Raw genomic sequence first — 27,384 nt, forward strand, 5'->3', positions numbered from 1 at the left:
CGGTCCCGTAAATGTGCAAACGTCATATATGAAACATTCATGCACATATAGTGCACACTGATAATTTAGGGGACTTGCATGAACAGTAGAATTCCACAATACTCTTTTGTAGTAAAGCTGTTGACTAACATTAGATTGCACTTTTTTTAAATCACCACAGTAAAGATTAATTTTCACAGAGCTGTATTCTTTCAGCGCAAACAGCGTCTAAACAGCATTTAAAAGGCATTCATCTTGTCTAGACTGCTTTGTTTTTGTTGCTGAAACTTGGCATCTTTTGACCTGCACAAGTGCATCAGGTGTCCTGTCCTGACTATCTGCCACTCTCAGAATGTCATTTTTGTTTTACTGATGGTCAATACTGAGAAAATTTGTTCACAAAGGCAGGTTGTCCCAAACATGCACAAAATTTTTGCAGCCAGGACTGTTAATTTGGGGTACCCTGGCAATAGATATTGATAAGATGTGTCCAGACCACGGAGGCAAATTTGCCCTTCAAATCTGCATTATATTGCAAATCAATTATTTCTAGCTGGATGTCCACCAGCACATCAGAAGCTTTAAACATGAAAGGTGAATGAAAACACTGAAAATTCTGTCTCAAGTTCACCAAATACTTGAAAAACTCCCACAGCAATTCTGCAATCTTGTCTTTGTACTGTTTCACGTCCGTATCAAGTCTGGTAACAAGCACATCTCTCAGACAGGGGAAATGAGAAAGTTTGCCATTTGCATTTCCCACAAAGCCAGATTCCGCTTGAATGCATTAGGATAAGGATAAGGAAGAACTTTATTGCCAAGTACATTTTTAAACATACAAGGAATTTGACTTGGTGTTTGTTGCGTGAAGTGCAGACAAAATAACAATAATACAGTAAAATAAGAATAGGGATAAGGAAATATAAAAAATAAGCATATTTACAATATAATAAGCATATTTAAAGTCCAGTATAAGGAAATGAAACGTGTCTTGTGCAGGGTGATGGTGGTGTGGTGGAGGCACCTGCCAGTGCCTGCCACGGTGGGGAAAGAAGCTGTTTCGGTGACGAGAAGTTTTGGTCTTCTGTCAGACTCAAAAAATTTAAATCCAGGGTGGGAGGGGTCAGCCACAATCCTGCCTGCACGCCTCAGGGTCCTGGTGGTGTACAGGTCCTGATGAGGGGGCAGGTAGCATCCAATTACCCTCTCTGCAGATCGGATGACACACTGCAGTCTGCCTTTATCCTTGGCAGTGGCTGCAACGCACCAGATGGTGATGGAGGAGGTGAGGATGGACTCAATGATGGCGGTGTAGAAGTGCACCATCGTTGTTGGTAGGTAAAATTTCTTTAGATTTCGCACGAAGCACATCCTCTGTTGAGCTCTTTTGATAACGGAGCAGATGTTAAGCTCCCACTTAAGGTCCTGGGAAATGAGCGTGTCCAGGAAGTGGTAGGACTCCACAGTGTTAACTGGGGAGTCATTATGATGTATGTTACAGCATCTGTGTACTCATCCAGACAGTTTGTTCCAGTCCCGAAATCATCCCAGTCCGTACAGTCCAGACACGCCTGCAGAACCTCAACGGCTTCACTGGTCCACATCTTTGTTGTACTCACAACAGGTTTACAGAGTTTCAGTTTCTGCCCGTATGTGGGTAGCAGATGGACCATCACATGGTCAGACTGTCCCAGTGCAGTGCAGGGGATAGCATGGTAAGTGTTGCTTACTGTGGTGTAACAGTGATCCAGAGTATTCTCCTCTCTGGTTGGGCATTTAATAAACTGTCTGTATTTTAGGAGTTTTTGTGTGAGGTTACCTTTGTTAAAGTCCCCCAAGAAAATAACTAAGGCATCCGGATTAGCTCGCTCCAAGCACTGTATCTGGTCGGCAAGCCTGCTCTGCGCCTCCTGCACGTTGGCCTGCGGTGGGATGTAGACTCCCAGAATGAATGAAGTGAACTCACGGGGGGAATAAAAAGGTTTGCTGTTAATGCAGAAAGCTTCCAGATCAGGAGAGCAGTGCTGCCGGATCACTGTAACATCAGAACACCAGCCACTGTTGATGTGGCTGGTGTTCTGGTGCCGCCTTTTGTCTTGCTGGAGAGTTCTGTGTCGCGATCTGCTCTGAGGAGTTGGAAGCCCACCAGCCGTAGCGTCGCGTCCGGTGTTAATCCACGCAGCTTCGTCTCCGTAAGGCACATAACCATTATGACATAACGGAAGATGCAGAAAGATCACTGTTCTTGCCCAACCATAGCTGAAGTTCATCCAGTTTGTTGCACAGAGAGTGCACGTTGGAGAGAAATTTTCCCGGCAGCGGCGGACAATGTCCGCTCTGTCAGAGGCGCACAAGCACGCCCGCGCGTTTCCCTCTCCTGCGTCATCTCTGGTGTGAGGAGTGGGCAAAGGTGAGAACACCTTTGACCAAAATGTCCATTAAAACCTCTGTGGCGATGAAATAAGGGACTAGATCCGCGGGAGTTATGGTCCTAATGTTCATGAGCTCATCTCTTGCGAAAGAGCTCGTGCTGCCGTTGCAGGACATTTACGCAAAAAAACAGTAAAAGCAATGTGCAACAAAACACCGAGGTGGCCGTCCGTGGCGCCATGATAATGAAGCATCGTATGTTGTCATAAATCTGTGTATCAATTTTTTGTGGCCTTGCAATATTTTGTTCAGATTGTTCAACTGTTCAGTAATATCAACCAAAAATGCAAGGTCCTGCAGCCATTCCTGAGATTGTAATTCCAACACTGGTTTTCCTCCTTTTTTCTCCATGAATTGTCTGATTTCCTCGTAGATAAAAGAAATGCCTCAGCACAGCGCCTTGGTTTAACCATCTCACCTCAGTTTGGCTATGGGTAATGTAACTGTCACTGAGAAGGCTGTCAAAGTGACGATAAGTCAGACCTCTGGTTCGGATGAATTTACAGTTCGAACAACCACCTGCATGATGTGGTCCATTTTTAAGGACTTACAATACAATGCCTCCTGGTGCAAAATACAGTGAAATGTCCAGAAACCATCTGCTCCATTGAGAGCTTGTACTTTCTTTCTCTCTGAATTTTGTCTCGACACCTGCTTTTTTTCAATTGTTAGAGTCATTATAATAAAGTTATCTCTTATTTGCTTTTACCTTGTTATATTCTTTATTCTTGTTATATTGATTCTTATTACTTAATGTTTCTTATTATTTGTTAATGCTTAATGTTCGTGATGCTTGATGTGTGAACTCGTACCCCTCTGTTCAAGGACGACAGAAATGCAGCTGCTGTAAGGAGCATTAGGAAATAATATTGACTGGAGATAGAGCTGCAGAGCATGACGCAGGAGGTGTTCTTCTTTTATCTGTCTGATATGGAAGAACATGCTGTGTGCGAGCCAAACTAATCAAATCAGTGAAGACCTACTCATATTCTCATCATTATGGTTTACAGTCTTTGCTTTGTATGGGACCTGCTATCTTGTGTTTTCCCCCTCACTTTGGGCACATTTGAATTCTGTGTAACTAGGGACCTCCTAATCTCAATAAAAGAAGGTTGGTGGAAGATGTGCCTCAGAACATGTTGGAGATCTGTAACTGAGCACATCTCTCCATCCTCCTTGCTGCAAGTAAAACTTAAAGCTGTTCTCTCATGTTTTAGGTTGTTTGAACCTAACACCAATCATTGATGGTGCGCCGTCTGAAGCCAAGCTGACAGCGTGGGACCAGTCCACTCCGACTCTGTCCAGTGCACCAATGACAAAGTTGGAGATGTCCTCGAGGCCCTGAAAGACTGTTTCAACACGACCCTGTGGGATGTATTCAGCGACGCCCATGGGGAGGACATTGACAACCTCACCAGCTGCATCACTGACTACATTAACTTTTGCGTGGAGAACACCGTACCCACCAGGACTGTACGGAGCTTCTCCAACAGCAAGCCCTGGATCACCCCAGACATAAAGGCCCTCCTGAAGGAGAAGAAGAGGGCTTTTGTGTCTGGAGACAAGGAAGAGCTGAAGACTGTGCAGAGGGAACTGAGGAGGAAGATCAGACAGGAGAAGGACAACTACAGGAGGAAGATGGAAAACCAGCTGCAGCAGAACAACATCTGTGGGGTATGGAAGGGCCTGAAGACCATCTCGGGCTTCAAGGGGCAGAAGTCCCAACCTGTGGGCGACCGGGGGTGGGCTAACGACCTGAACTTGTTTTTCAATAGATTTGATCAGGTACCCCCCCCTCCCCCAGCCCAGTCTCCTCTGCTGCTACCCCCGCCACTGTCTGTGCCTGCAACCCATTGTTCCTCCTGTCCCCCCTCCTCCCCCTCTCTCATGAACTTCAGCTCACACATTCCCGACACTTCACACCCTGGCCCATGCCCATCCCCCCCACCAACACCTCCCTGCTCCAGCCTGTCCCTCACACCACACCAGGTGAGGAAGGCCCTGAAGAAGAACAGGGCCAGGAAAGCGACGGGTCCGGATGGCATCAGCTCCAGGCTCCTGAAGTCCTGCGCAGACCAGCTGTGTGGGATCTTCAGTCACACGTTCAACCTGAGCCTGAGGCTGGGGAGAGTGCCACAGCTGTGGAAGACGTCCTGCATCGTCCCAGTGCCGAAAACACCGCACCCCAAGGAGCTCAACAGCTACAGGCCGGTGGCTCTGACATCTCATCTGATGAAGACGCTGGAGAGACTCATCCTCGATCACCTGCGCCCACTGGTGAGCTCCTTCATGGACCCGTTGCAGTTCGCCTACCAGCCGAGCATCGGGGTGGACGATGCCGTCATCTACCTCCTCCACACCTCCCTCACTCACCTGGAGAAGGCTGGAAGCACTGTGAGGATCATGTTTTTTGATTTCTCCAGTGCATTCAACACCATCCAGCCCAGGCTGCTGGGGGACAAACTGGAGGTAGCTGGGGTGGATCACCACCTCACAACATGGATTCTGGACTACCTCACACAAAGACCACAGTTTGTGAGGGTGAAGGGCTCCCAGTCAGATCGGCTTCTCTGCAGCACCGGTGTCCCGCAGGGAACAGTTCTGGCTCCTTTCCTGTTCACCCTCTACACCGCGGACTTCTCATACAGCACATCTTCATGTCACCTCCAGAAGTTCTCTGACGACTCTGCTGCTGTCGGCCTCATCACGGACGGGGACGATACGGAGTACAGGGAACTTATTCAGGGCTTTGTGGACTGGAGCCTGCAGAACAACCTCCAGATCAACGCTGGCAAAACCAAGGAGCTGGTGGTGGATTTCCGCAGGCGTAACAACCCCCCGCCTGCACCAGTGAACATCCTGGGAACGGATGTTGACGTGGTGGAGTCCTACAAGTACCTGGGTGTTCACCTAAACAATAACCTGGACTGGACACACAACACAGACGCCCTGGTCAAGAAGGGCAACAGCAGACTGTTCCTGCTCAGGAGGCTGAGGTCTTTTGGAGTGCAGGGACCACTCCTGAGGACTTTCTATGACTCTGTGGTGGGATCAGCCATCTTCTACGGGATAGTCTGCTGGTCCAGTAGCATCACAGACAGGGACAAGAAGAGGATGGACAGACTGGTAAGGAGGGCCAGCTCTGTCCTGGGATGTCCCCTGGACTCAGTGGAGGTGGTGGGAAATGGGAGGATGATGGCTAAGCTGTCATCCATGTTGAACAACACGTCCCACCCCCTACAGGACACCCTGACAGCACTGGGCAGCTCCTTCAGTGAGCGGCTGCTCCACCCTCGCTGCGTGAAGGAGAGGTATCGTAGATCTTTCCTGCCAGCTGCTGTCAGACTGCACAATAAACATAACAACCGCTAACACAATCTGAATATTATATATTCTGATATGTAATTGTATTCACCCTCTGTACTATGTACAGGTACACAGAGGCCGAGTATCCATTTATCTGGATTATTGTAAATATGCACCCTCTTTGTATATTCCATTTGTATATTCCATTTGATTTCTATTTGATTCTATCTTATTTTTCTCTGAGTGCTCTTGCTGCTGTTGTTGCACTGTAAATTTCCCCGTGTGGGACAATAAAGGATCTGAATCTGAATCTGAATCTGACATTTGTCCATCATAGGGACCAACTCAAGAAACTCTTCACTGATAGTCAATGTCTCATCAACTCGACAAACAAATATGGCCAGTTGAGCCACGTCTGTGATGTCAGTGCTCTCATCAGTTGCAACGAAAATGCAACAAATGACTTGACTCTCCATTTCAATTGGCTATCTAAATCTGCCCATAGTTCCGAAATCCTTTCTGCTATAGTATTCCTTGTCAGGAATTGTCAAAAGTTTGCCGCTTCCCGGGACATACGTATTCAGCTGCCTTCATCATGCATGTTTTAACAAACTCACCGTTGGAATACAGCTTTGATACCAATGCTATTTCGCTAGCAATTAGGTAGCTGGCTTTTACCGCTGCTTCACTGACTTCTCGGCTCTGGATGAAAGTGGACTGCTGTTTCCTCAGACCTGCCAGCATTTCTTTAATTTTCTCTCTTCTGAGTTGTCCTTGCAAGCTGTCATATTTTTCGCTGTGATGAGTCTCATAATTGCGCCCCAATGTTATATTCCTGAAGTACCGAAATACTAAGTACAAAGGTTTCCGTGTATCTCCGTGAATAAATGGGACATGGTCCATTTTTCTTGGAAAATTCTACACGTTTACACTTTTCTTATTTTTGACAATGACATTTTGGCTAATGAGGGTGGCGCGAGCAGGTAGAGAACAGGGTAAAAATTAATCAATCAGTCTTTATTTATATAGTGTCTGTTACAATCAGCACAATCAGTCTGTTTCTAGGAGCTTTAGGGCCTTACCCCCAACAAGCAACAGTGGCAAGGAAAAACTCCCCTTTAACAGGAAGAAACCTTGAGCAGGACCAGGCTCATATAGGGGGACCCTCCTGCTGATGACTGGCTGGGTAGAGAGAGAGGAGAAGGAGGAGGACAGGTAGAGGAGAGAATAGGCAGAGATCATAGAAATACATTAATTATATTAATCATAATAAACTGCCGGTAGAGTTGAGTGGGTCAGCGGGATCGGAGGTCAGTAGGAGAGGTAGGAGAGGAGAGGAGAGGAGAGGAGAGGAGAGGAGAGGAGATGCAGCCATGACCCAGCAGGGTGACAGAGGTCTGTCAGGTGATCATCTTTCTGGACCCCGGCAGCCTCGGCCTATAGCAGCATAACTAAGATATTAACCTAATAATTAGACGACCCTCTAAGTATGATAATTTGTCTGTCTCGGATAATAACTGGAACTACAGAATTAGTAGTTATTAAGTCTATTCTTTAAAGTAGAGATGGAGTCAGTCTCCTGTACCTGGACAGGGAGCTGGTTCCACAGCAGGGGGGCCTGGTAGCTAAATGTTCGGCCCCCATTCTACCCCTGGAAATTCGGGGGAACACAAGTAAATCATTCTAAGAGTGGAGTGGTCTATTGGGATGATAAGGCATCACTAGCTCCTCCAGGTAGGATGGAGCTAGGACTCTGAGGACCTTGTAAGTCAGAAGAAGAATTTTAAAAATTATTCTAAATTTAATGGGCAGCCAATGAAGAGACGCCAGTACAGGAGTCATGTGATCTCTTTTGTAAATACCTGTCAGAACTGCAGCATTTTGGATCACCTGGAGGCTTCATAAAGAGTTGTTTGGACACCCTGATAATAAAGAATTACAATAGTCCAGCCTGAAAGTAACAAATGCATGGATTCAGCATCATGCTGCGTCTAACTAACTAACTGCTCTGTCTTCTCTGGTTTCATGGATAGATATAGCTGAGTGTCATCAGCATAACAATGAAAATTTATTTCCTGCTGCTGAATAATGTTTCCAAAGGGAAGCATGTACAAGGTGAAAAGGATTGGTCCAAGTACAGAACCTTGGGGAACTCCATAGCTAACCCTACTGTATGAAGAAGGTACGCCATGGACATGAGCAAACGTCTATCTATCTGATAAATACGCTCTAAACCAGTCTAGTGCTGTCCCTTTAATGATATGTTCCAGTCTCTGGAACAAGATGCTGTGATCAACTGCATCAAAAACAGCACTGAGGTCCAGCAGAACCAGCATAGAAACCAGTCCATGATCTGAAGCTATAAGAAGATCATTAGTAACTTTAATAAGTGCTGTTTTTGTGCTGTGGTGAGCTCTAAAGCCTGACTGAAACATCTCAAACAGGCTGTTCCTCTGCAGGTGCTCCAGTAACTGAGTCACCACCACCTTCTCAAGAATTTTAGAGATAAAAGGATGGTTGGATATAGGCTGATAATTTGCTAACACATCAGGATCCAGTGATGGTTTTATAAGCAACGGTTAATCACTGCCACCCTGTAAGACCGGGTTACATAACCTGTCACTAAAGAACAATTGATCTCGTCAAGGATAGAACTGCCTATCATTGGTAAAACATCCTTCAACAGGGGTGTTGGAATGGGATCTAAAAGACACGTGGTGGACTTGGATTTCTGAATTAGCGAAGACGCCTCAGAAAAATATATAGGCGTGAAGGTGTTTAAGGGCTCGTTGGAGACCCTGTATGTTCCCATAGTCAGCACATCTGGTGTTGGTCCAGTTGTCAGGATTGCCTGGTTAGCCTTTTCTGATAGCCAAAACTTTATTCGTGAAGAAGCTCATGAAGTCTTCAAGGGAAGGGAAGAAGGGATACGTGGATCTAAAACACTGTGATTCTTGGTTAATTTGGCCACAGTGCTGAAAAGAAATCTGGGGTTATTCTTGTTTTTTTCAAATAAAGAAGAAAAACAAGCTGTTCTAGCCTTACGGAGGGCCTTTTTGTAAACTGCCAGATAGTCTTTCAAGGCTAGATGGTGGGTATCTATTTTACAAGAATACAACTTCCTTTCTAGTCTGCGCACTTTCTGCTTGAGGGTCCTAATGTGTGAATTATACCAGGGGGCACACCTCCTCTGATTTACTATTTTCTTTTTCAGGGGGGCAACAGAATCGAGCGTGATTCTCAGTGAGGCTGCTGCACCTTTAGGAACAGAGTCGACCTCTGCAAGGCTAAGATTATAATGATTGATCCCTGGAGAAGCACACCGTGGTCCTGGGATTAGCACAGGAATTGCTTCCTTAAACTTAGCTACAGCATTATCTGAAAGACATCTGCTATAGTAAGACTGTGTTCTGAACATAGAAGAATCCTTAATCAAAAATGTAAAAGTGATCAAAGAATGACCTGACAGGAGTGGGTTCTGAGGGAACACTACCACATGTTCTACCTCAACTCCATAAGTCAGAACTAGATCTAGGGTTTGGTTGAAGCTATGAGTTGGTTGGTTTATCTGTTGAAGGAAACCAACCAACTCAAGTACCGTATTTTCACAACCATAAGGCGCACCGTATTATAGGGCGCACCTGTGGTGTCCTTGGATGGACACCACAGAACTTACAGGGCCTTCTCTATCTTTGTTTATTGGTAAATAAAACCAATTATATGCTGTCAATTTTACACCATTACTTAAATGTATATATGAGGACCTTGAAAGGTGGACTTCCCCACTTTTATCTATGTTAGATAGGATTTCATTACTTAAGATGAATATTTTACCTAAACTTCTCTATGTACACTGCTCAAAAAATTTAGAGGAACACTTCGAAAATGGGGGGAAAATTATCTTGAATATCTTTCCTGATAAAAAGTAGGTGATACTGTATATTAGTAACAAAATAATGCCACATAATTTGATAGAAATGAAAATGATCACCCTATAGAGGGGGAAAGACACCCCAAAAATGAAAGTGAAACAATGATGAAGCAGACTGGTCCATTTAGCCAAAATGTCATTGTAGCAACTCAAAATGATTCTCAGTAGTTTGTGTGGCCCCCACGTGCTTGTGTGCATGCCTGACAATGTCGGGGGATGCTCCTAATGAGAAGACAAATGGTGTCCTGGGGAATCTCCTCCCAGATCTGGACCAGGGCATCACTGAGCTCCTGGACAGTCTGAGGATCAACCTGGTGGCGCCGGATGAACCTAAACATAATGTCCCAGAGGTGTTCTATTGGATTTAGGTCAGGTGAACGTGGAGGCCAGTCAATGGTATCAATTCCTTCATCCTCCAGGAACTGCCTGCATACTCTAGCTACATGAGGTCGGGCATTGTCGTGAACCAGGAGGAACCCAGGTCCCACTTCACCAGCGTAGGCTCTGACAATGGGTCCAAGCATTTCATCCCGATACCTAATAGCAGTCAGGGTGCCATTATCTAACCTGTAGAGGTCTGTGCATCCTTCCAGGGATATGCCTCCCCAGACCATCACTGATCCACCACCAAACCGGTCATGCTGAATGATGTTGCAGGCAGCATAATGTTCTCCACGGCATCTCCAGACCCTTTCATGTTGCATGCGCCTAGGTTGAACCTGCTCTCATCGGTGAAGAGCACAGGACACCAGTGGCGTAGTTGCCAATTCTGGTGGTCTATGGCAAATGCCAATCAAGCTCTACGGTGCCGGGCAGTGAGCACAGGGCCCACTACAGGAAGTCGGGCCCTCAGGCCACCCTCATGGAGCCTGTTTCTGATTGTTTGGTCAGAAACATTCACACCAGTGGCCTGCTGGAGGTAATTTTGTAGGGCTGTGGCAGTGCTCATCCTGTTCCTCCTTGCACAACAGTGCAGATACTGATCCTGCTGAGGGCTTAAGGACCTTATATGGCCCTGTCCAGCTCTCCTGGAGTAACTACCTGTTTCCTGGAATCTCCCCCATGCTCTTGAGACTGTGCTGGGAGACACAGCAAACCTTCTTGCAACAGCATTTATTGATGTGCCATCCTGGAGGAGTTGGACTACTTGTGCAACCTCTGTAGTGTCCAGGTACCGCAGCATTCTATCAACAGAGATGTTGATCCAAGCCAAATGAATAACTACAATAGAAGAAAGTCAGTCAGTAAAAGAAAAAAATCAGCCAAAAGAGATGAGGAGGGAAAAAAGTGGCCTCAACCTGGAAAGCCATTCCTGTTTTGGGGGCCGTGTCATTTCTGATGCACCTGTTGTTGATTTCATTAACAACAAAGCAGCAGAAACTGCTGCGCTATTTTAATGTCCAACATCCCGAATTCCTCTTCTTCATCATCTGAATCAGACTCACCGACCAGTTCCGCTTCAGCGTTGATGCTGGCTTTTGTGAAAGCTCTTACAATACATGAAGACGGTATCATAGCCCATGCGTCTACAATCCACCCGCATATGGTGGCATAACTTGCCCGCCGCTGCCTCATAGTCTTTGTGAAGGAGTGTTCGCCTTCCATCATACAGCACTCTGTCCATTTCCGTGGCAGCCGAGAACCACGGTGAACGACGACTTCTGGTGCCCCATTGTGCGTATCGCCACCGTGCTGGTCCCTTTTTCTCCACTTTGTGGGTCAAAGGGATGTAAAAAGTCAGAGGGATCTCATCCATGTTGGTGATGTGGCTGGGCGTGGTTATCTTGTCGCGGCAGTAGGTGCGGAAGATGGTCACCCTCTCCTGGTAATCTGCTGGCAGCCGCTGCGCAACAGTTGTCCTTGTGTGTATGGAGAGATGCCGCCTCCTCATGAAGCGAAAACACTACGATTGCTCGATTGCCATTTTCAGCCGCATATTCGATGGCCTGCAGTTTAAAGTAAGCCTCATTCATACGCGTCTCACTTGACCGGCGCCATTTTAGGTTTACGCGTAGGTGTGCCGCTAATCGACTGGCGGAGCGTTTACCGTAGTGCACCTACCAAAGGCGCACAGCAGATTTTGGAACCCAGTCCACACACAAGGCGCACCATATTATAAGGCGCACCGTCGATTTTTGAGAAAATCTCAGTGTTTTAGGTGCGCCTTATAGTCGTGAAAATACGGTAGTACATTCACCTCTGCAGTGTCCTGGGACCTCCCACTACTACCAGAGTAACTTCCATGTTTTGTCAGTACTGGGGCTTGAACCGAGAACCCTTCTCAGCCTGATCCCCTAAAGACTAAACTACCTGACTGGGATCTGACATAGATTTTGGTCCCAGTTATACAAATATGGGCATTGAGTTATGACAGAGAAAATAATGTAATGCTATCAGACAAAAAGTTGCAGGGATCTGTTACCAATTCTCCCCACTGGAAACGATAATCACGGCTTAAACCCGCCCCCCCCCCATCTGTATTTTCATGTACGTGCTTGTATGCATATATTGTGAATGATATGGACCGAATTTCCTGTTTTTGTTGTTTTGGAGTTGTTTTTGTTTTTCTGAGACAATGTTTTTTGTTTGTCTATGGCTATGTTTACACTGCAGGCCTTAATGCTCAATTCCCATTTAATAACCAAATCCAATATTTTTGGCTATTCAGATTACCGTACATGTTTAAATATGGCCTGTCAGCAAACTGTGGTGTGAATTGCTCATGTTCCTGAAATGACCCGCATGCAGTTGAACATTAATGACATCACGCACATAACATTGTTTACGGAAGCAAACATGGTGGCAGCTGTTGAAGCTAATCTCTATGGTTTAGTCTCAAAAACAGTGTGTGGTGGCGAATTTCTAAGTGGGTGTTGTTTCAAAGGACGATTACGAGCGATTACAATAAGACCCTTCAAGTTTGGCTTGAACCAAAGTGTCACCACAAATACTAATTAAGTCGAGAACGTCACTATCTCTCTACTGGTTAAGTCCATAATTTCATGGACATTCTTTCATGTTTATCTCCATCATGATAACTCCCATTCTTCCTTCCATTTTTGTTAGCGGCAGAATTGTAACAGAGTTGTAACTTGTGTCTCTCCAGAAAGATCTAAAAGTTGCATTAAATGCAATCCAGCTGTTCAGACACATTAAAAAAACTGTTACATATCTGATTCAGTACCACATTTAGAAGTAGCTAGAATCGCACTCGAAAATGTCAATATGAATTCAATACATTGATTTGTGCTTTTCACATTATCAGAAAAAAGCAAATTCAGATTTGGGTCAGATTTGAGCAAAAATATCAGATTTAGGACACTTTTGACAGCCGTGTGGATGTAGCCTTAGTTGCGCTGTGCTTATGTATACTTGGCTACTCATAATGACGTGTTTGGGAAGGAACTGTAATTTGTTATTTTTGTCATACATGGCATAAATGTCATGGCTGTCCAGCCTCCCGCATTGTATTGGTACTTGTTTTTGTTTTTTTAATTTATTGTAGTTGTATGAAAAAACACTGAAGATATTGAACCCACCAAATAGATTTATACTACAGTCTTTAAAATTGAAATTGAAGAGAGTCCCAACCTCGAGGGCATGAGGGCCATGAACTCCTCTCCAGATGGCCAGTCTTTCAGCTTGTAAACCATAGGTTCCCCATCCTTGGACTTTGGTCGCTCTATTCAATTAAGAAGATGTATATCAAATTGAATTGATTTGGTACACCTCATAAAGCAGAGAGACCACACTATTAAATAATCAAATAGGAAACATGAAACCAACTCACTAGTGATATCCTCAAATCCATCCCAGAACTCTTTTATCCCAGAGTTGGACACGACCTGGTCTTTGCAGTTGAAAAGGTCTCCTTGGTGGTCTGCAAACTCTTGGTTAAAGGAATCTGCTTTCCACAGACTAGCATTCAGACGCTTATGGATCCCTGAAACCAACACAGGCTGAAAAACACAAATCCATTTATATATTTGCTCTAATTACTCAGAAAAACAATATTGACAGTGAAATTTGTTATTTACAGACAGTTGCATACCTGTCCTTGCTTCCAGCACTCTCTAAACATCTTCCAGTTGTTCTGGTTGCGGTGATCTTTAAGCCACAATAACTGTTTGTTGTTCAACCAGCAGAAAGGAATAGTTTGATAGAGACTGGTTGAATCATCAGTCAACTCTGTAACAACTATCCCAAGTTCCTTCTTGTCAGATTTTGCCTCTTCACTAACTGTGGAGGCAGAGTTGCTGATGGCTTTTGCAATGGTCAGAGGTTCATGTTTGACTGACATCTTGCTGTTGATGTTCTGGCGGCTGGCAGGTATTTTGTTCTCGACAACTGAAGCAATGATGTCATCAAGTATGTTGGGCACGGTTCGCCCACCTTTTCCAGTCTTTAAAAAGAAACAATGGATCACCTAAAAATGGCAACTCTGGTCTCATGGGAAAACATTTTCATTGTAATGCCAACTTTTAAGCTGACTTTAATTTATTCAAGTTTGTAATATGTACTCATAAATCAAGATTTTTTTTTAGCAAATTCCATAGCACGCACAATGACACTATTTTAAAGCTTCAGTAATCAAATTATTTTCCACACAAAAATTCTGATCATAGCAAAGCATACCTGTAATGCTGGTGAGTAGACAGGTGCAAAAGCAATTCCGGCATCGGTTGAACCTAGCTTAAGCTTTCCTGCTGTCGTGGTGAGTAAATCTCTAAGAGTGGAGCCCTGCTCTGTACTGTTGGCCACCAGTGAGGCAGCTTTACACTGCTGTAGGACCTCCAGGCTGTCACCTTTGTTCTCTTCCTTTAAACTTTTAGCTAGCAGCACTGCCTCTTTATTTTCTGTTGAAGATGGGAATTTTAAGATGGGTCAGAATTACTACTTAGTAATAACAATAAAAAAGAATAAAATGAGAATTCAACCATAACTGACACTTCTATTTTACCTTTCTTTTCTTCCCTGGATTTCTGCTCTGCTAGATCAGCCAGGAAGTGCAAAGGTGACTGGGACTCTGGAGGGGTAATGGGGGAACTTCCGGGATCATTACCTGTAGTGTTTCCTCCACCATTGGTCTCTAGTTTCATTCCACCTTGGTCTGATTTCTCGTGAGACCCCAGCTCAGATTTAACCACAGGCAGTTTGTTACTATGGTTTAAGACATTTTGAAGAACCTGAAAATGTTAAATTAAACAGTCAAATAGTTAAACTCTCAGGTTTCCTAACTCAAAATCTATTCCCATCAAGTATTAAAGGTAAATTCAGAACACAGCTGTATGATCTGACAAACACTTTTCTGACTGCTTCCATCATACTGCAGCTATACAAGCAGTGCAGTGCGCACATCCAAAGTTTTCTGAGACACAATAGAATGGTGCTATGAGTGTAAAACAGTGTAGCATGATATCATCATCAAACTTGAAAACTAAACATTAGAAGAAGATCTGGTTATGTGTTATAATTTATGAATACATTTAAACAGTGTAAATAATAATTACAATGCTAAGAACAAATATAGAACAAATAAAAGGATTCAGAAAATTTGGAAGAAAATGAGAACTGCATGTAAGAAAATGTTCTTCAGTCTTAGAAGAAACAGTAACAAGTCAGATTGATAAATTTGCAGCAGATCGAATGCTGCTTCAAGTTCACACGTGAAACTATACTACACAGATCTGTGCAAACAACATTATTCAGAGTACCTGAGAGACTCCATTAGTGGTTGTCAGTTTTTTGACAAAGCTTTGTTTGTTGGGGCAAGGACAGTAGGGTTTCATACAATATTTTTCCCTCAAAGTGTGCATTGTTTTCACGAGCTCTGTCAGTACTGAACATAAAACAGATGAAAAATTAGATTGATTCAGTCCAAATACATTCTAGAAAAATATGAGGTTAATTTAGCAATTCTATGCAAATAAAATGCATGTGAAAATACAGCATAATGTATATTGTGGATGTGAATATAAAAAGCAGACATCTACAGAAGGATCTTGTGTGTATTGTACCTGTACCAGGAATGACCTGTGTTGGCATCAAGTGTTTGTGATCATGGGGTTGACCTTTCACACACTTCAACCAACTGTAGAGTTCCTTATCTGAATATGTAGATGGAGAGATCAGTCATACATGTTCATAGATATATATTGCATGTTATTTTCTATAGAAATATGTCAAATTATAAAGAGTAAGTTAAAGTTTAACATTGAATTATCTCGAGCGCAATTATCTCGCAAGAGGCCTTAAAGGATATGGAGTCAATACTACAGTTGGCTCAACACCCCATTTTAGAGGGGCCTGGGAGATACTGTAGATATGGTCAGTCAAGTCAGCACTTCAAGTGATCCTTAAAGACCAGGTTGTACTAGTTCTGTTGACTGCACTGATTTAAGTGAAATTAAAAGCCTCATCGGATATCAGCAATCATGACAATATCAAGCCAAATCTTCTGTTAATGGGGCGTTGGGATGCCCCTCTCCTTGAAGTGGTGTAAGGCTCAAGCAAACTACTTGGCAGCAGGAGAAGGAGGCAAATTCAAATCATTCCTAATAATTTCTGGAACAAGTTCAAATTTGGGCAGCCTCCTACAGTTAATATTTAGTTTTAATATGACTATATTCTTTGCTGCTTAGTGATGGAACATGAAAACAGACATCACTCTGAAAGGTGGTCAGGATAGTGGACTCTACAACCATGTGGTCTCTTGGAAAAGTGACCATGTCACACTCTGCTCCAGCCCATGGACTCAGTACTTTTCCACTGCCCTGCTCACACCACACCCTCTGATCACCACACCCACTCTCAGTCACTGATCACACACCTGCTCTCCATCACTGATCACACACCTGCTCTCACTCATCAATCAGCTCACCTACCAGTATATATTCCCCAGCCTCACACTCAATCGGTGCCAGATTGTTCGCTGCAATGCAAGACCTTCCAGCGTTTACCTGCCTGTCTTCCTGGTATTGACCCTGCCTGTGTACTACCTGCCTGTTCTGCCTGACCCCTGGTAAATTAACTGTGTCTTCTGTTTTGACCATGAGCTCAGCCAGTCTCCCTCTGGATTGTTTGCCTGATTCTGCCAGCCTCCCGGTTACTGAACTTTTGCCTGCCTCGACCAAGTCCACTGCCCCGCCCTCGAACTGTTTTTTGTGTGCCAGATTGCAGTTAATAAACCTGTTAACTGATCATCAGTTCATTGCCTGTTTTGTACTGCACTTGGGTCCATACCATACCTGTCACAAACCAAGGTGTTTCTGGGAGCATATGGTTTGCACAAGTAGGACCATACTTTTGCCCCATGGCCAAACTGGTTGTGCTGCCTAAGATGGCAGGTGACATATATTACAACTTTGTTGACAACTATAAGCTCTCAGGGAAGCATCTTTTTATGATTTTGTTTTTAATCTGATACGCATTGTCAGCTGTGACGTGATCAGGTGTTATTTTTACTGTCTCTTACAGCTGCTTCCAAAGAATTTCCAATCAAATAAATCTAGTACCTATACAAACAAGGTGTAGATACATCTCAAAGATGATCAATAGAAAGTTTCATAGCAAAGCATTTGAATACTAGTAAATATATATATTTTTTATTTTGCAATAAATCTGCAGGCAAAAAAAAATCAAAATTTATGCTTTCACTTTGGCATGCTGGCAATTGTGAGAGGATTCATGAGAACATGAGAATTCATGTACATGTGAATTCATGTACATGTCTTTTTTAAGCACAACAATCACATTCAAACTGAAGTGTTTGTTTAACCTGTACAAGAATACATGTGCAATAATGACTGTTCAATAAGACAAGTTAAACTTGCACAATAATATATGCATTTTTTCCAAATTTGTGGTATCGCATAATCACAGCTCCAACTCCTATTGTATACAGCTCTTCTGTACTGTGTACATCTGCATTCACTACTCTGTGTATCCTATACCTGTACTCTTCCTTTTTTTGTGTAACTGTATTCCTTGCTGCTGCAACATTAGAGATTCTCCCATTGTGGAATTAATAAAGTATCTTATCTTTTAATTTTAACATAAGGCTGCAACATAAAATGCAAAAAGGTAAAGGGTGTGAAAACTGTCCAATCTACATGTAAATGGGACTGTAAAACCAAGTGAAATGCACTGTGTACAGGGAAAATATGGTTCCAAACCTGGAAGCAGGGAGCCGCTTCAGTAATAAAGAACATGAAAACTGAAAAATTAAAACTTAAAGAGGAAAATTCACTTTTCTGTCAAAAAACTTAAAGCTTGAAGGTGGAAAATAATTCAGCTTAAAATTGTTTATGCGATGTGAATATATGCATTATAGATCAGACTGGTAGTCTGCTGGCAATTCCTTTACAAATCGAAAATAGAACTAACCTTTGGAGCTCCTCCTTTCCTTGGCTTTGAAGCAATCCAAGCAAACAACAAAACCACATTTCTGACAGACCCAGTGGATGTTAAAGATTGTCACCTCACAGGCATCACACATCTCCCTCACCCCTCGAACTGCACGTTTCCATGCCAGCTTAGCTGAGAACACATAACATATCTCCAATTTGAATCAGTGTTATTTAATTAAAATGGCAGTCACTTTTAATGACTCCTTACTGTCCTTCTTGACCCAAGCTGCTGCCGTGTTCTCGGTGACCACCATTTGGCAGAACTTGTCTCCAATGAAGCTGAGGATATAAGTGGCGGTGGTTTTGTCCAGGAAGCTATTCTGCATCACCCCAGGATCCCACAGAGAAAGAGCTTCATCATCAAACTGGTCTGGATTGGAGAAACCATCTATCCGGATTACTCCATTTTTACTATAGGAAAGGCTAGAAGGGAAAACAGTTTACAGAATAAGGCCACCAATAGTAGATAAATTAAATGCATTGCCAGCCCTTATTTATCTATTGTTACATTACAAAATAAGTAAGAACCGACATATGCTGCTTAAAACACATGTAAATGTATAATCTATTATCATTAGATAATGACAAAGAAGAAATGAGAGCGAGAGAAAAGAAATGGGCAAGCAACTTTTTGGAATTTTTTAAAAAAGAAATAGGCTGTGCATCACTTGATCAAACGTTTAAAACCATGGCTCAAAAAAACAAGACACCCTCAAATTTCAAACACAATCCCTAAAAAAGACCTCAACAATGAGTAGCTCCACCATTGTTGCTACTTAGTTGAAAAATTTATTTGAGCATGCTTGATGTGATGTTTCCAGGACACAACGTAGATTCCAAGCTAGTGTGGGACTTTGGGCAAGAGTTGGGCTCACCGTCACGTACAGTTTGGGCTCTGGTTGAGGTTGAGTGATGTTACCCATTCTGCTTTAACAGTTGCAAGGCATTCTGGTAATTGTACCATTATGTCGTATTTGACTGCATGGCTATGGTGGTGGGTCCTTTGATCATTTGTTAATTTCATTTAATGCAGTTTAAATCTGCAAGGATCTTTATATCCATCAAGGTTATTGTTTACATTACTGTTCCCTTAATAGAAATGCTGTTAGGATAGATTATGATGTATGGTGGAGTTATCGCACAAATTTCATACACTGTGGAAATCTGTATTTATATACTACAGTATTTTATATTATATTGTGATATATTTTCTTATAGTATTTGTATTCGAGCTAATTTTGTTTATTATTCTTTCTAAGGATAAAAAACTTTATTGATCCCACATCGGGGAAATTACACGTTACAGCGGTAGCCCGTGGTGTACAATACAGAATAGTACTAAAAGAAAAAATTTAAAAAAAGACTCTTATGTTATGTACATTACTTTGTACATTATACAGTATGTACAGAAGTTAAAAATTATGTACAGAAGGAATGTCAGACAGTATGAAGAAAAAGGAAGGTGCAAATAAGATGTGCAAATAAGAATTGCAAATTCTTGTCTGTGTTCTGCGAAACCACACATACTGTACATGTTTGAACTCAGTGCATATACAGTTTACAGTACTCCATCCATTACTCTTCATGTAATTGACCTGTGCCAACACCTGCTCAGTAAACTCTTTAAAGTGAATTGAATATCCTCTTATTGTGTGCTGACTGATGCACCAGAGGTGAATAAACTTTAAAACCATAGAAGAACCAGCCCTACACAGTCCTTTACTTTCATCTCAACTACACATACCCACTGATAATTTGGGGTGTCCAATTAGCATAACTGGTTGATTAAGTAAAGATCAACTAATTTATATTTATATTAAACTTGGAACAGTATTGATGCATTGCCCTAGCCATTCCTGCACATTCCCATTTCAAGCTGATAAAGGGGAGGTGTGACATGGCTGTGTTTTAATTGTGAACTATTTCATCTGTTACCAATGGCTGCTTTGTCAGCAAACTGTCATTAATACAGTAACGTGTTCTTAAGGCACATAAATGTATACAAAGATGCAATTTCTTTTGAATATTATACATATCAATAATAATGTATTCTGCTTTCACACTGCTGAGTACATGGCTCTGTAGCTGGACAAATTTCTGATATTAAAATGTTTTTTCACTGTAAAAAAGCCCCGTTCCTATCTTTTGTTAATTTAATTTTTAGGTTTACAGTACATTCCAAACATTCACATCCCCACACACTGCATTGTAAATTTAAGGTTGAATAGAAAAGGCAGACATCTCTGTAAAAACATAACTGGCCACACAAAATCCTGATAAACCTGGGGTTAAAATGCATATGTGAAATATTTTACCGTCTGAAATAATAGAAGCGACAGAAGACAGGGGAATGGACTGGCTCCTCCCCCTTCTTGTTACGGATCACTCTACACTCCCGACATTTCTGGAGATTAGGTCCAATTTCACAGCATGAGTCATCCTGCAGGAATGACTCCCCTGTCTGTTTTAGCTTCTTAACTTTTCTCCAGTCCTTCAGGATAGAACGAGGGATTCCATCTGAGATGAAGACAGTAAACTGATCATCTTACTTCTGAAATGGCAGGTTAAACTCATCCATAGAAATAAAAATCATCTTTAGAACTGAACTCATTAGAGCAATATTTCATTTAAAGTAAGTAGTAGAAATCAGCTGAGTATGGGGCAATATAGTTTAGATTAGCATATATAAAATTGTCACATGATATAAGTGCAACACAGTGTGGCAGGAAAGGTTTGCCAAAAACTAACGATGAAAAATGTGACACAGAGAAAGGTGAAATTATTAATCAGCTAATCCACAAAAATCACTTTATAATGCCATCTTTATAATGATATATCTTTATAATGACATGTAATGACAATAATGTTAATCAACATATTAACATTTAAGTAGAAAAATGTAACAACAAATGCAACTCATGCCATTTCAACAGCATATGTTAACTTTGACACTAAAAACTCATCAAATAAAATACATTTTTTGCTTTTATTGTAGAGTACATACTCTCATTGTATTGCCTTATGGAGAGTTGTTCTGGAAGACTTTTAATCCAACAAGAATGAAATGTATATTAGTTATACATTAACACATGGAGGGAATTGTTTGAACTTTATGTCTGTCACAAAAAAAATTTGTTTACAAAGGCAGTTAGACAAGAGATGGCTTAAACAAAAGAACATCACATCCATTTTGAGATATGTCAACAGCAGTGTAATGGGGCGATTGTGTTAATGTTTGCATCTATATGGACGATATAATATCATATTATATATATGTATTATAACATTAATCATCTCTGTTGTTATCCATAGCATTGCTGCCAGATGGTGCATATAGACATGCTATAAGTTATTCTTTTAAAAATATGCAATGACTTACGTCACCTTTTAGCATTGCCTCAACTCAATTGGAACACTGAGTGAGATGGTAGCAAAATACCTCTTAGCGGTTACTAAGATTTTGCAAGAAAAAAGTTAGTATGGAACTATGCTGTGAAAAAGACAATAGTGTTAATACTTAATATATATTTAATTTGCTAACAAACCAGATTAGCAAAGACTCACTGTTGCTGGCAAGCTTAAGTTTAGTCTTCTCCCGGGCTGATCTGAAGATGCCATTGGGCTTTATATCATCATCTTCCTTCACAGTGTCTCCTTTCTTCTTGGCCAAGTCATTCTGTTTCTTCTTGTAGGTTGGTTTTGGCTGTCTCTTGGCTCGACCTGCAGTTTTGCTCTCACTGGCATCAGAGTCATAACCACAGCTTTCTGAGCCAGAATCATAAGTTCGCTTATTCCCCCGTCTCAGAGGAGTTTTTCTTGCTTCTGCTCCTCCCACTTTCTCCTCTGCTTGTCTTTCTCTGTCAAATTTTTCCTTGCCCATTTCTATCTCGCATGAGGTTGAAGCACTGAGGTTGACTGTACATGGTTTGATCATTTCAGACATGGCGGTTGGATTACTGATGTCAGTGGTGGTGTCTTTGTCCATCTTACCAGTCGTTGAGCTGATGATAACTACCATATTCCTATCTTCTTCTGAATGCCGGGTAAGCCAGGCTTTCTTCAACTTGTGGTAGTTAATAGGATGCCCACTGCTTGATGAAGCTGACCCAGATGCATGACCATTAGGCAAGGGACTGGACTTGTCAGGTGTTGTGCTTCCATTCAAAAAACTGCTACTACTCTCCCCAGAAGTGAATGAAGCGTGAATGGAGGAACTGTGAATTTTTTCAGCTGAATCCACAGAGGAGGAATTTCCAGCCATAACAGTTGTGGGAGCAAAAAGGTTGGTTCTGGATGGGGCTGCAGCTACAGTAGCTTTGTGCTTCTTCTGATGGACAAAGGAGAATGAGTAAGGCTGGCTTGAGACAGAAGTCAAGTTACATGTTGTAGTGAGACTAGGGCTGGGCTGTGATATCTCTGCTGGACTTGGTGGGGGCAGAGAACCTTCTGAAGATATATAAGTTGAGGCTAACTCCTCTCCTGTTGGGGAGTAGTTTAGCATACTGGAAGTGTAACTTCCAGTTTTATCGGCTAAAATCTCCTCGTGTGCTGAGCTAAACTGAGTTTTAACTTGTTTGCAAAAATATGGCGCAACTGACACAGAATCAATAGAATTAGTCCCAACCACTCCCTGCACACCAGTCTTTTTATATTGAGCTGACATGTCATTACATTTTGAGCTGGGCTGGAAAACACTAGTAGCTTCAGGTTCTTTACAAGATGAATATACTCTTCTCTGGGAGAGGTCATTATAATTTATAGAAGATAATTTGTTAGCACCAACAACGCTCTCATATTTTATTGAAGTGGATGGACACACAATAACTGATGCCATTATGGCTTGGGGTTTATTCCTTGGCATTCCTTTATCCTGAAGTATCTCTCCGCCTCTCCAATCATCTGCAGATGAAGTCATAACGTCCTCACTGACGGACGAGGAAACGGATATTAGAACAGCAGTGTTCCCATGACCTTTGACATCCCTGAATTCTGGCAACAGTGTAGGGGGCTTTTGCTGCTCTGCTAATGTTTTGTAACCAGAAGATCCATAGCTAACAGGCTGGATGGGTGTAAGTGTGGGTGGTGATAGGCATCCACCATAAGCAGCTTGCTCCCTCTCTTGTTCTCTTTCTTCCTGTTCTATTGCCTCTTTGCATTCCAGAGCATGCTGTGTGGGTGGATGGAAGACAGGTGCTCTGTGGAGGGATGGCATTGCCCTGATATGCTCATGATGCTGGTTTGGTGCTGAGAAGAAAGAGAAGCGGTTTAGAACAAAACAAAAGACAAAACAAAGAACTGTAGCACTCTATTTTGTCACTACCTGTATGGTGCTGCTTTTGGACTATTGTGAGCTTATGGCTAAGCTGCTCAGTGATTTTTCCTGCTAAACCCTCACCTCCCTCAGATTGGTGCCTGATCAGAGGTGGGGGCTTAGAGAGGGAAGATTTACATCTAGAGTATACCAGGGAAAGGGATCCTTGGTTAGACACAGTGGCTCCAACACTACCCACCACTACAGAAGCACCAGCAGACATTTTGTCATAGAATGAGCTAAAATCTTTTAAGGGATAAAGCCTTGAAGGCTCATTCACCACAGTGGTGGACAGTGTGGTGAAATAGTTGCTTTTGTCTGACTGAATGCCATGGGCATGGCCACCCTTTACATTTTGGCAGGGCAGAACTGGCGTCCGGACTAAGAAGCCTGCATCTCTACATCTCTCTCGGTCCTTATCCATCACTGGCTCACTGATGCGATGGATTTTGGCAGTGAATGGAGCAACCTCAATACTCTCTTTCAAGATTTGCCGATTCTCCTCTTTGTATGTACTGGCTTGGTCAGCTGCCTGAACTGAGTCCTGTAAAAGGAAAAGGTAAAACATCAGGATTGTCTTCAAGGCATTAGCATGGGCTTAAAGACCATACTGCCTGATGATTTATTTTTAAATATTTTCCTGTATATGTGATTGAATATCCCAATATTAAATATAACCATATTTTTTTTCCACAAATCCTAGATTTGTAAACAGCACCATCAATTAAGTTTTCTATTTAATCTGTTTTCCATTGCATTAATTTAATCTAAAATAAGATTGTAATAATAAAGTAAGAATTCTACAGATACGATATGTCAGCAGAAAGGTTAAACATTTAAAAGAGGCAAATTTTTGCCTGTTGGAGTCATTTATGAGAGTATATAGCTCAGACAAGAGCAAAATGAATATATTATCCATATACAAACGCTTAATGGATAATAAAACACACTTTACTATACCCATTAGAAGAAAATTGGAAAGGAATTATGGGATAAATGTAACTGAGGAACACTGGACGAATATATGGTAGCATCAGTGGAAGTGTACCACAGTGAGCTGGCGAAATTTGGACAGAAAATTTTGGAAGGAGATGCATAATGAACTACAAGAAATCCTCTGCGATGACATTATCTTGGACTTTAAGACTATATATCTTAGACATATGCATCAGAACTGGCTGAAAGCATATATCTTATAAATGCCTTACTGGTGGCCAGTAAGAGGCCCATCAACATGATATAGTGGCTACCAAAGTGGCCCACACCTGACTATTGGATAAACTTTGTTACAAAAATTTGGAGAATGGAGGCGCTAGCAGCCCGTGTCAATTAAATATTGCTTTCACACTGAAATTAGTACAGGTTGAACAATGTCCCTAGCTAATGTGGAATTTAATCTACAAATATTGTAACGAATGACATTTGACTACTGTATTTTTGCGACCATAAGGCGCACTTAAGAGTCTTAATTTTTCTCCAAAATGGCCGGGGCGCCTTATAATGCAGTGCGTCTTATGTTTATACCGAGTTCCAAAATCTGTAAATGCTTTTCGGCTTTTTGACTTTCGCAAAAGCCATTTCGGATTAATTTCATTCGTTTCGGATACAGAATATGATGTATGTGAGTACATTGCTAAATACATGCATGTTTTAAGAGTACCATTATGTTTTACGATGCCCGTGCCCTATAATCCAGTGTGTTAAATACAGAAATAGCACCCGGAACTGAGGCTGCACCTTTTAATACGATGCGCCTTATGGTCGCTAAAATACGGTATTTATTGTTCCAGCGATTAGGCTACTAAGCGCAGGAGTAATGTCCTAAATTCTTGACAACTGTGGAGGACACGGAGGGCACTGGTGGCACAGCTAGATGGAGAGCTGGAGATGATCAGGGTTTTTTTAGCAGTGCTGAGTGACCATATAGCTATTAAGTTCCAAATTTAATAATAGGACCTGTCAGCACACCAGGCTGCCATTTATTGCCATAAATAGCTGTGGTGCGTACAGTGCCCAAAATTTGCCACCAAATCGCTTCTCCGCAGAAGCTGAGTGGCCGCAGATCTCATGATCTTCCGAGTGCACTGCCATGATTGAAAAAAGGTTATACACACGCTGGAGGTATATAAACAATCCCTAATCTGTGGGATTCCCCAAGCATGAAGTATTTCACATATGCACTCCCAATATAGCTTGTGTAGCTACACATTTGACTTCTTTGATTTAAAAAAACAGAGGGGGGGACCGATACCCTTCAAAGATCAGTCTCTGCAGTCTCAAAATCAGAACGCAAGAGGCAGACATCAATGTCATCAGGTAATTTAGCAGATGACTTGGAACACCTTTCATTTTGCAGAGAGGACGAGCAGAAACGACTGCGTCTGTCCATGATAACGTGCTGTTTTCATGTAGGGTGAAAGCAGCTAAAGAAAAGTTTATTAACACTGACAAAAAATGTTGAACTACATCACAGCCAAATGGCTTGATTATATTTTACTTTGAATTTAATTAAATATTGAATATTTATAAGCAAAATGCTACTCGGTTTCTATACAGTTTTGTGACTGTAATGATCAATTTTTCCTTCATTTCCTTTTTCTGTTGTTCCTGTTGTATTTGTTGAATATGACAATTCAATCAGTCATAAAGAATTTTAAAACTAAATAAAATAAATTATTTTATACACAAAATCTGTAATACATACATATAATACAAAATATTAGTCAATACTGTTTTCAAGTGCTGTCATGTTATTAAAATTTGAACATTCAAACATACACAAGGCGCACCGTATTATTAGGCGCATGCTAAAACATACAGTAAAAAATGACAACAGAAGTAAAATGGTGAGTTTCGACACATTTATTGAACAAAATATTCATTCTTCATTCAAGTTTTCATCTTCTGTATCTGAATTAAACAGGTGCGCTATTTCAATGTCCAACATCCCGAATTCCTCTTCTTCGTCATCTGAATCAGACTCACCAACCGGTTCTGCTTCAGCGTTGATACCGGCTTTTGTGAAAGCTCTTACAATACATAACGACGGTATCATAGCCCATGCATCTACAATCCACCAGCATATGGTGGCATAACTTGCCCGCCGCTGCCTCATAGTCTTTGTGAAGGAGTGTTTGCCTTCCGTCATCCAGTGCTCTGTCCATTTCTGTGGCAGCAGAGAACCACGGTGAACGACCACTTCTCGTGCCCCGTTGTGCATATTGCCACTGTGCTGGTCCCTTTTTTCTCCACTGTGTGGGTCAAAGGGATGTAAAAAGTCAGAGGGATCTCATCCATGTTGGTGATGTGGCTCGGCGCGGTTATCTTTTCGCGGCAGTAGGTGCGGAAAATGGCCACCCTCTCCTGGTAATCCACGGGCAGCCGCTGTGCAACAGTTGACCTTGCGCGTATGGAGAGATGCCGCCTCCTCATAAAGCGAAAACACCAAGACAGACCTCCTTGGAAGTGCTCAATTTCTGTCCATTTCTTCAGCAATCGCTTTGGCCTTTTGTCGAATGGTGACAGTAGAGATGCCCCTTCCAGATGTTCGCTGTTCCACAACCAACTGTTCCACTCAGTCTTCCAGCTCAGGCCACCTTGCTTTGTTCCTGCGGAAACTCAACTTCGTCTTCCTCACTTGGCGCAGTTCACTTTCTTGTTTTCTCCACTTTCTCTGACCATGGACTCATTTACATTAAAATGTCTTGCAGCTGCTCGATTGCCATTTCAGCCGCATATTCGATGGCCTGCAGTTTAAAGTAAGCCTCATACGCGTGTCGCTTGACCGGTGCCATTTTAGGGGGTCCTTACGCATAGGTGTGCCGCTAATCGATGGGCGGAGCGTTTACCGTAGTGCACCCACCAAAGGCACACAGCAGATTTTGGAACTCAGTCCACACACAATATTATAAGGCGCACTGTCGATTTTTGAGAAAATCTGTGTTTTAGGTGCACCTTATAGTCGTGAAAATACAGTACATTACAAAACAGTGAACAAAATAATTGCAATGATAAATGTG

The 27,384-nt window shown here is 42.3% G+C and overlaps 1 protein-coding gene across 8 annotated transcripts in view; it reads right to left on the bottom strand.

Annotated features, from left to right (window-relative positions):
• Positions 1-27,384, bottom strand: part of jmjd1cb (jumonji domain containing 1Cb) — a 116,477-nt gene that overhangs the window by 15,957 nt on the left and 73,136 nt on the right. For 7 of the 8 annotated variants that reach the window (XM_029838715.1, XM_029838724.1, XM_029838700.1 and 4 more), the window contains 12 exons: positions 23,375-23,909; positions 21,619-23,298; positions 20,370-20,571; positions 18,263-18,477; positions 18,032-18,184; positions 15,664-15,753; positions 15,361-15,485; positions 14,607-14,832; positions 14,282-14,502; positions 13,698-14,048; positions 13,437-13,605; positions 13,238-13,328 (listed from right to left, as the gene is read on the bottom strand). In XM_029838715.1, the coding sequence (XP_029694575.1) occupies positions 13,238-13,328; positions 13,437-13,605; positions 13,698-14,048; positions 14,282-14,502; positions 14,607-14,832; positions 15,361-15,485; positions 15,664-15,753; positions 18,032-18,184; positions 18,263-18,477; positions 20,370-20,571; positions 21,619-23,298; positions 23,375-23,909 (4,058 nt within the window). The remainder of the gene's footprint in view (positions 1-13,237; positions 13,329-13,436; positions 13,606-13,697; positions 14,049-14,281; positions 14,503-14,606; positions 14,833-15,360; positions 15,486-15,663; positions 15,754-18,031; positions 18,185-18,262; positions 18,478-20,369; positions 20,572-21,618; positions 23,299-23,374; positions 23,910-27,384) is intronic. The other variant, XM_029838710.1, reaches the window with a different exon arrangement.

Source organism: Takifugu rubripes, chromosome 1 (genome assembly GCF_901000725.2).
Source record: "Takifugu rubripes chromosome 1, fTakRub1.2, whole genome shotgun sequence".
In the NCBI taxonomy this organism is placed as follows: Eukaryota; Metazoa; Chordata; class Actinopteri; order Tetraodontiformes; family Tetraodontidae; genus Takifugu; species Takifugu rubripes.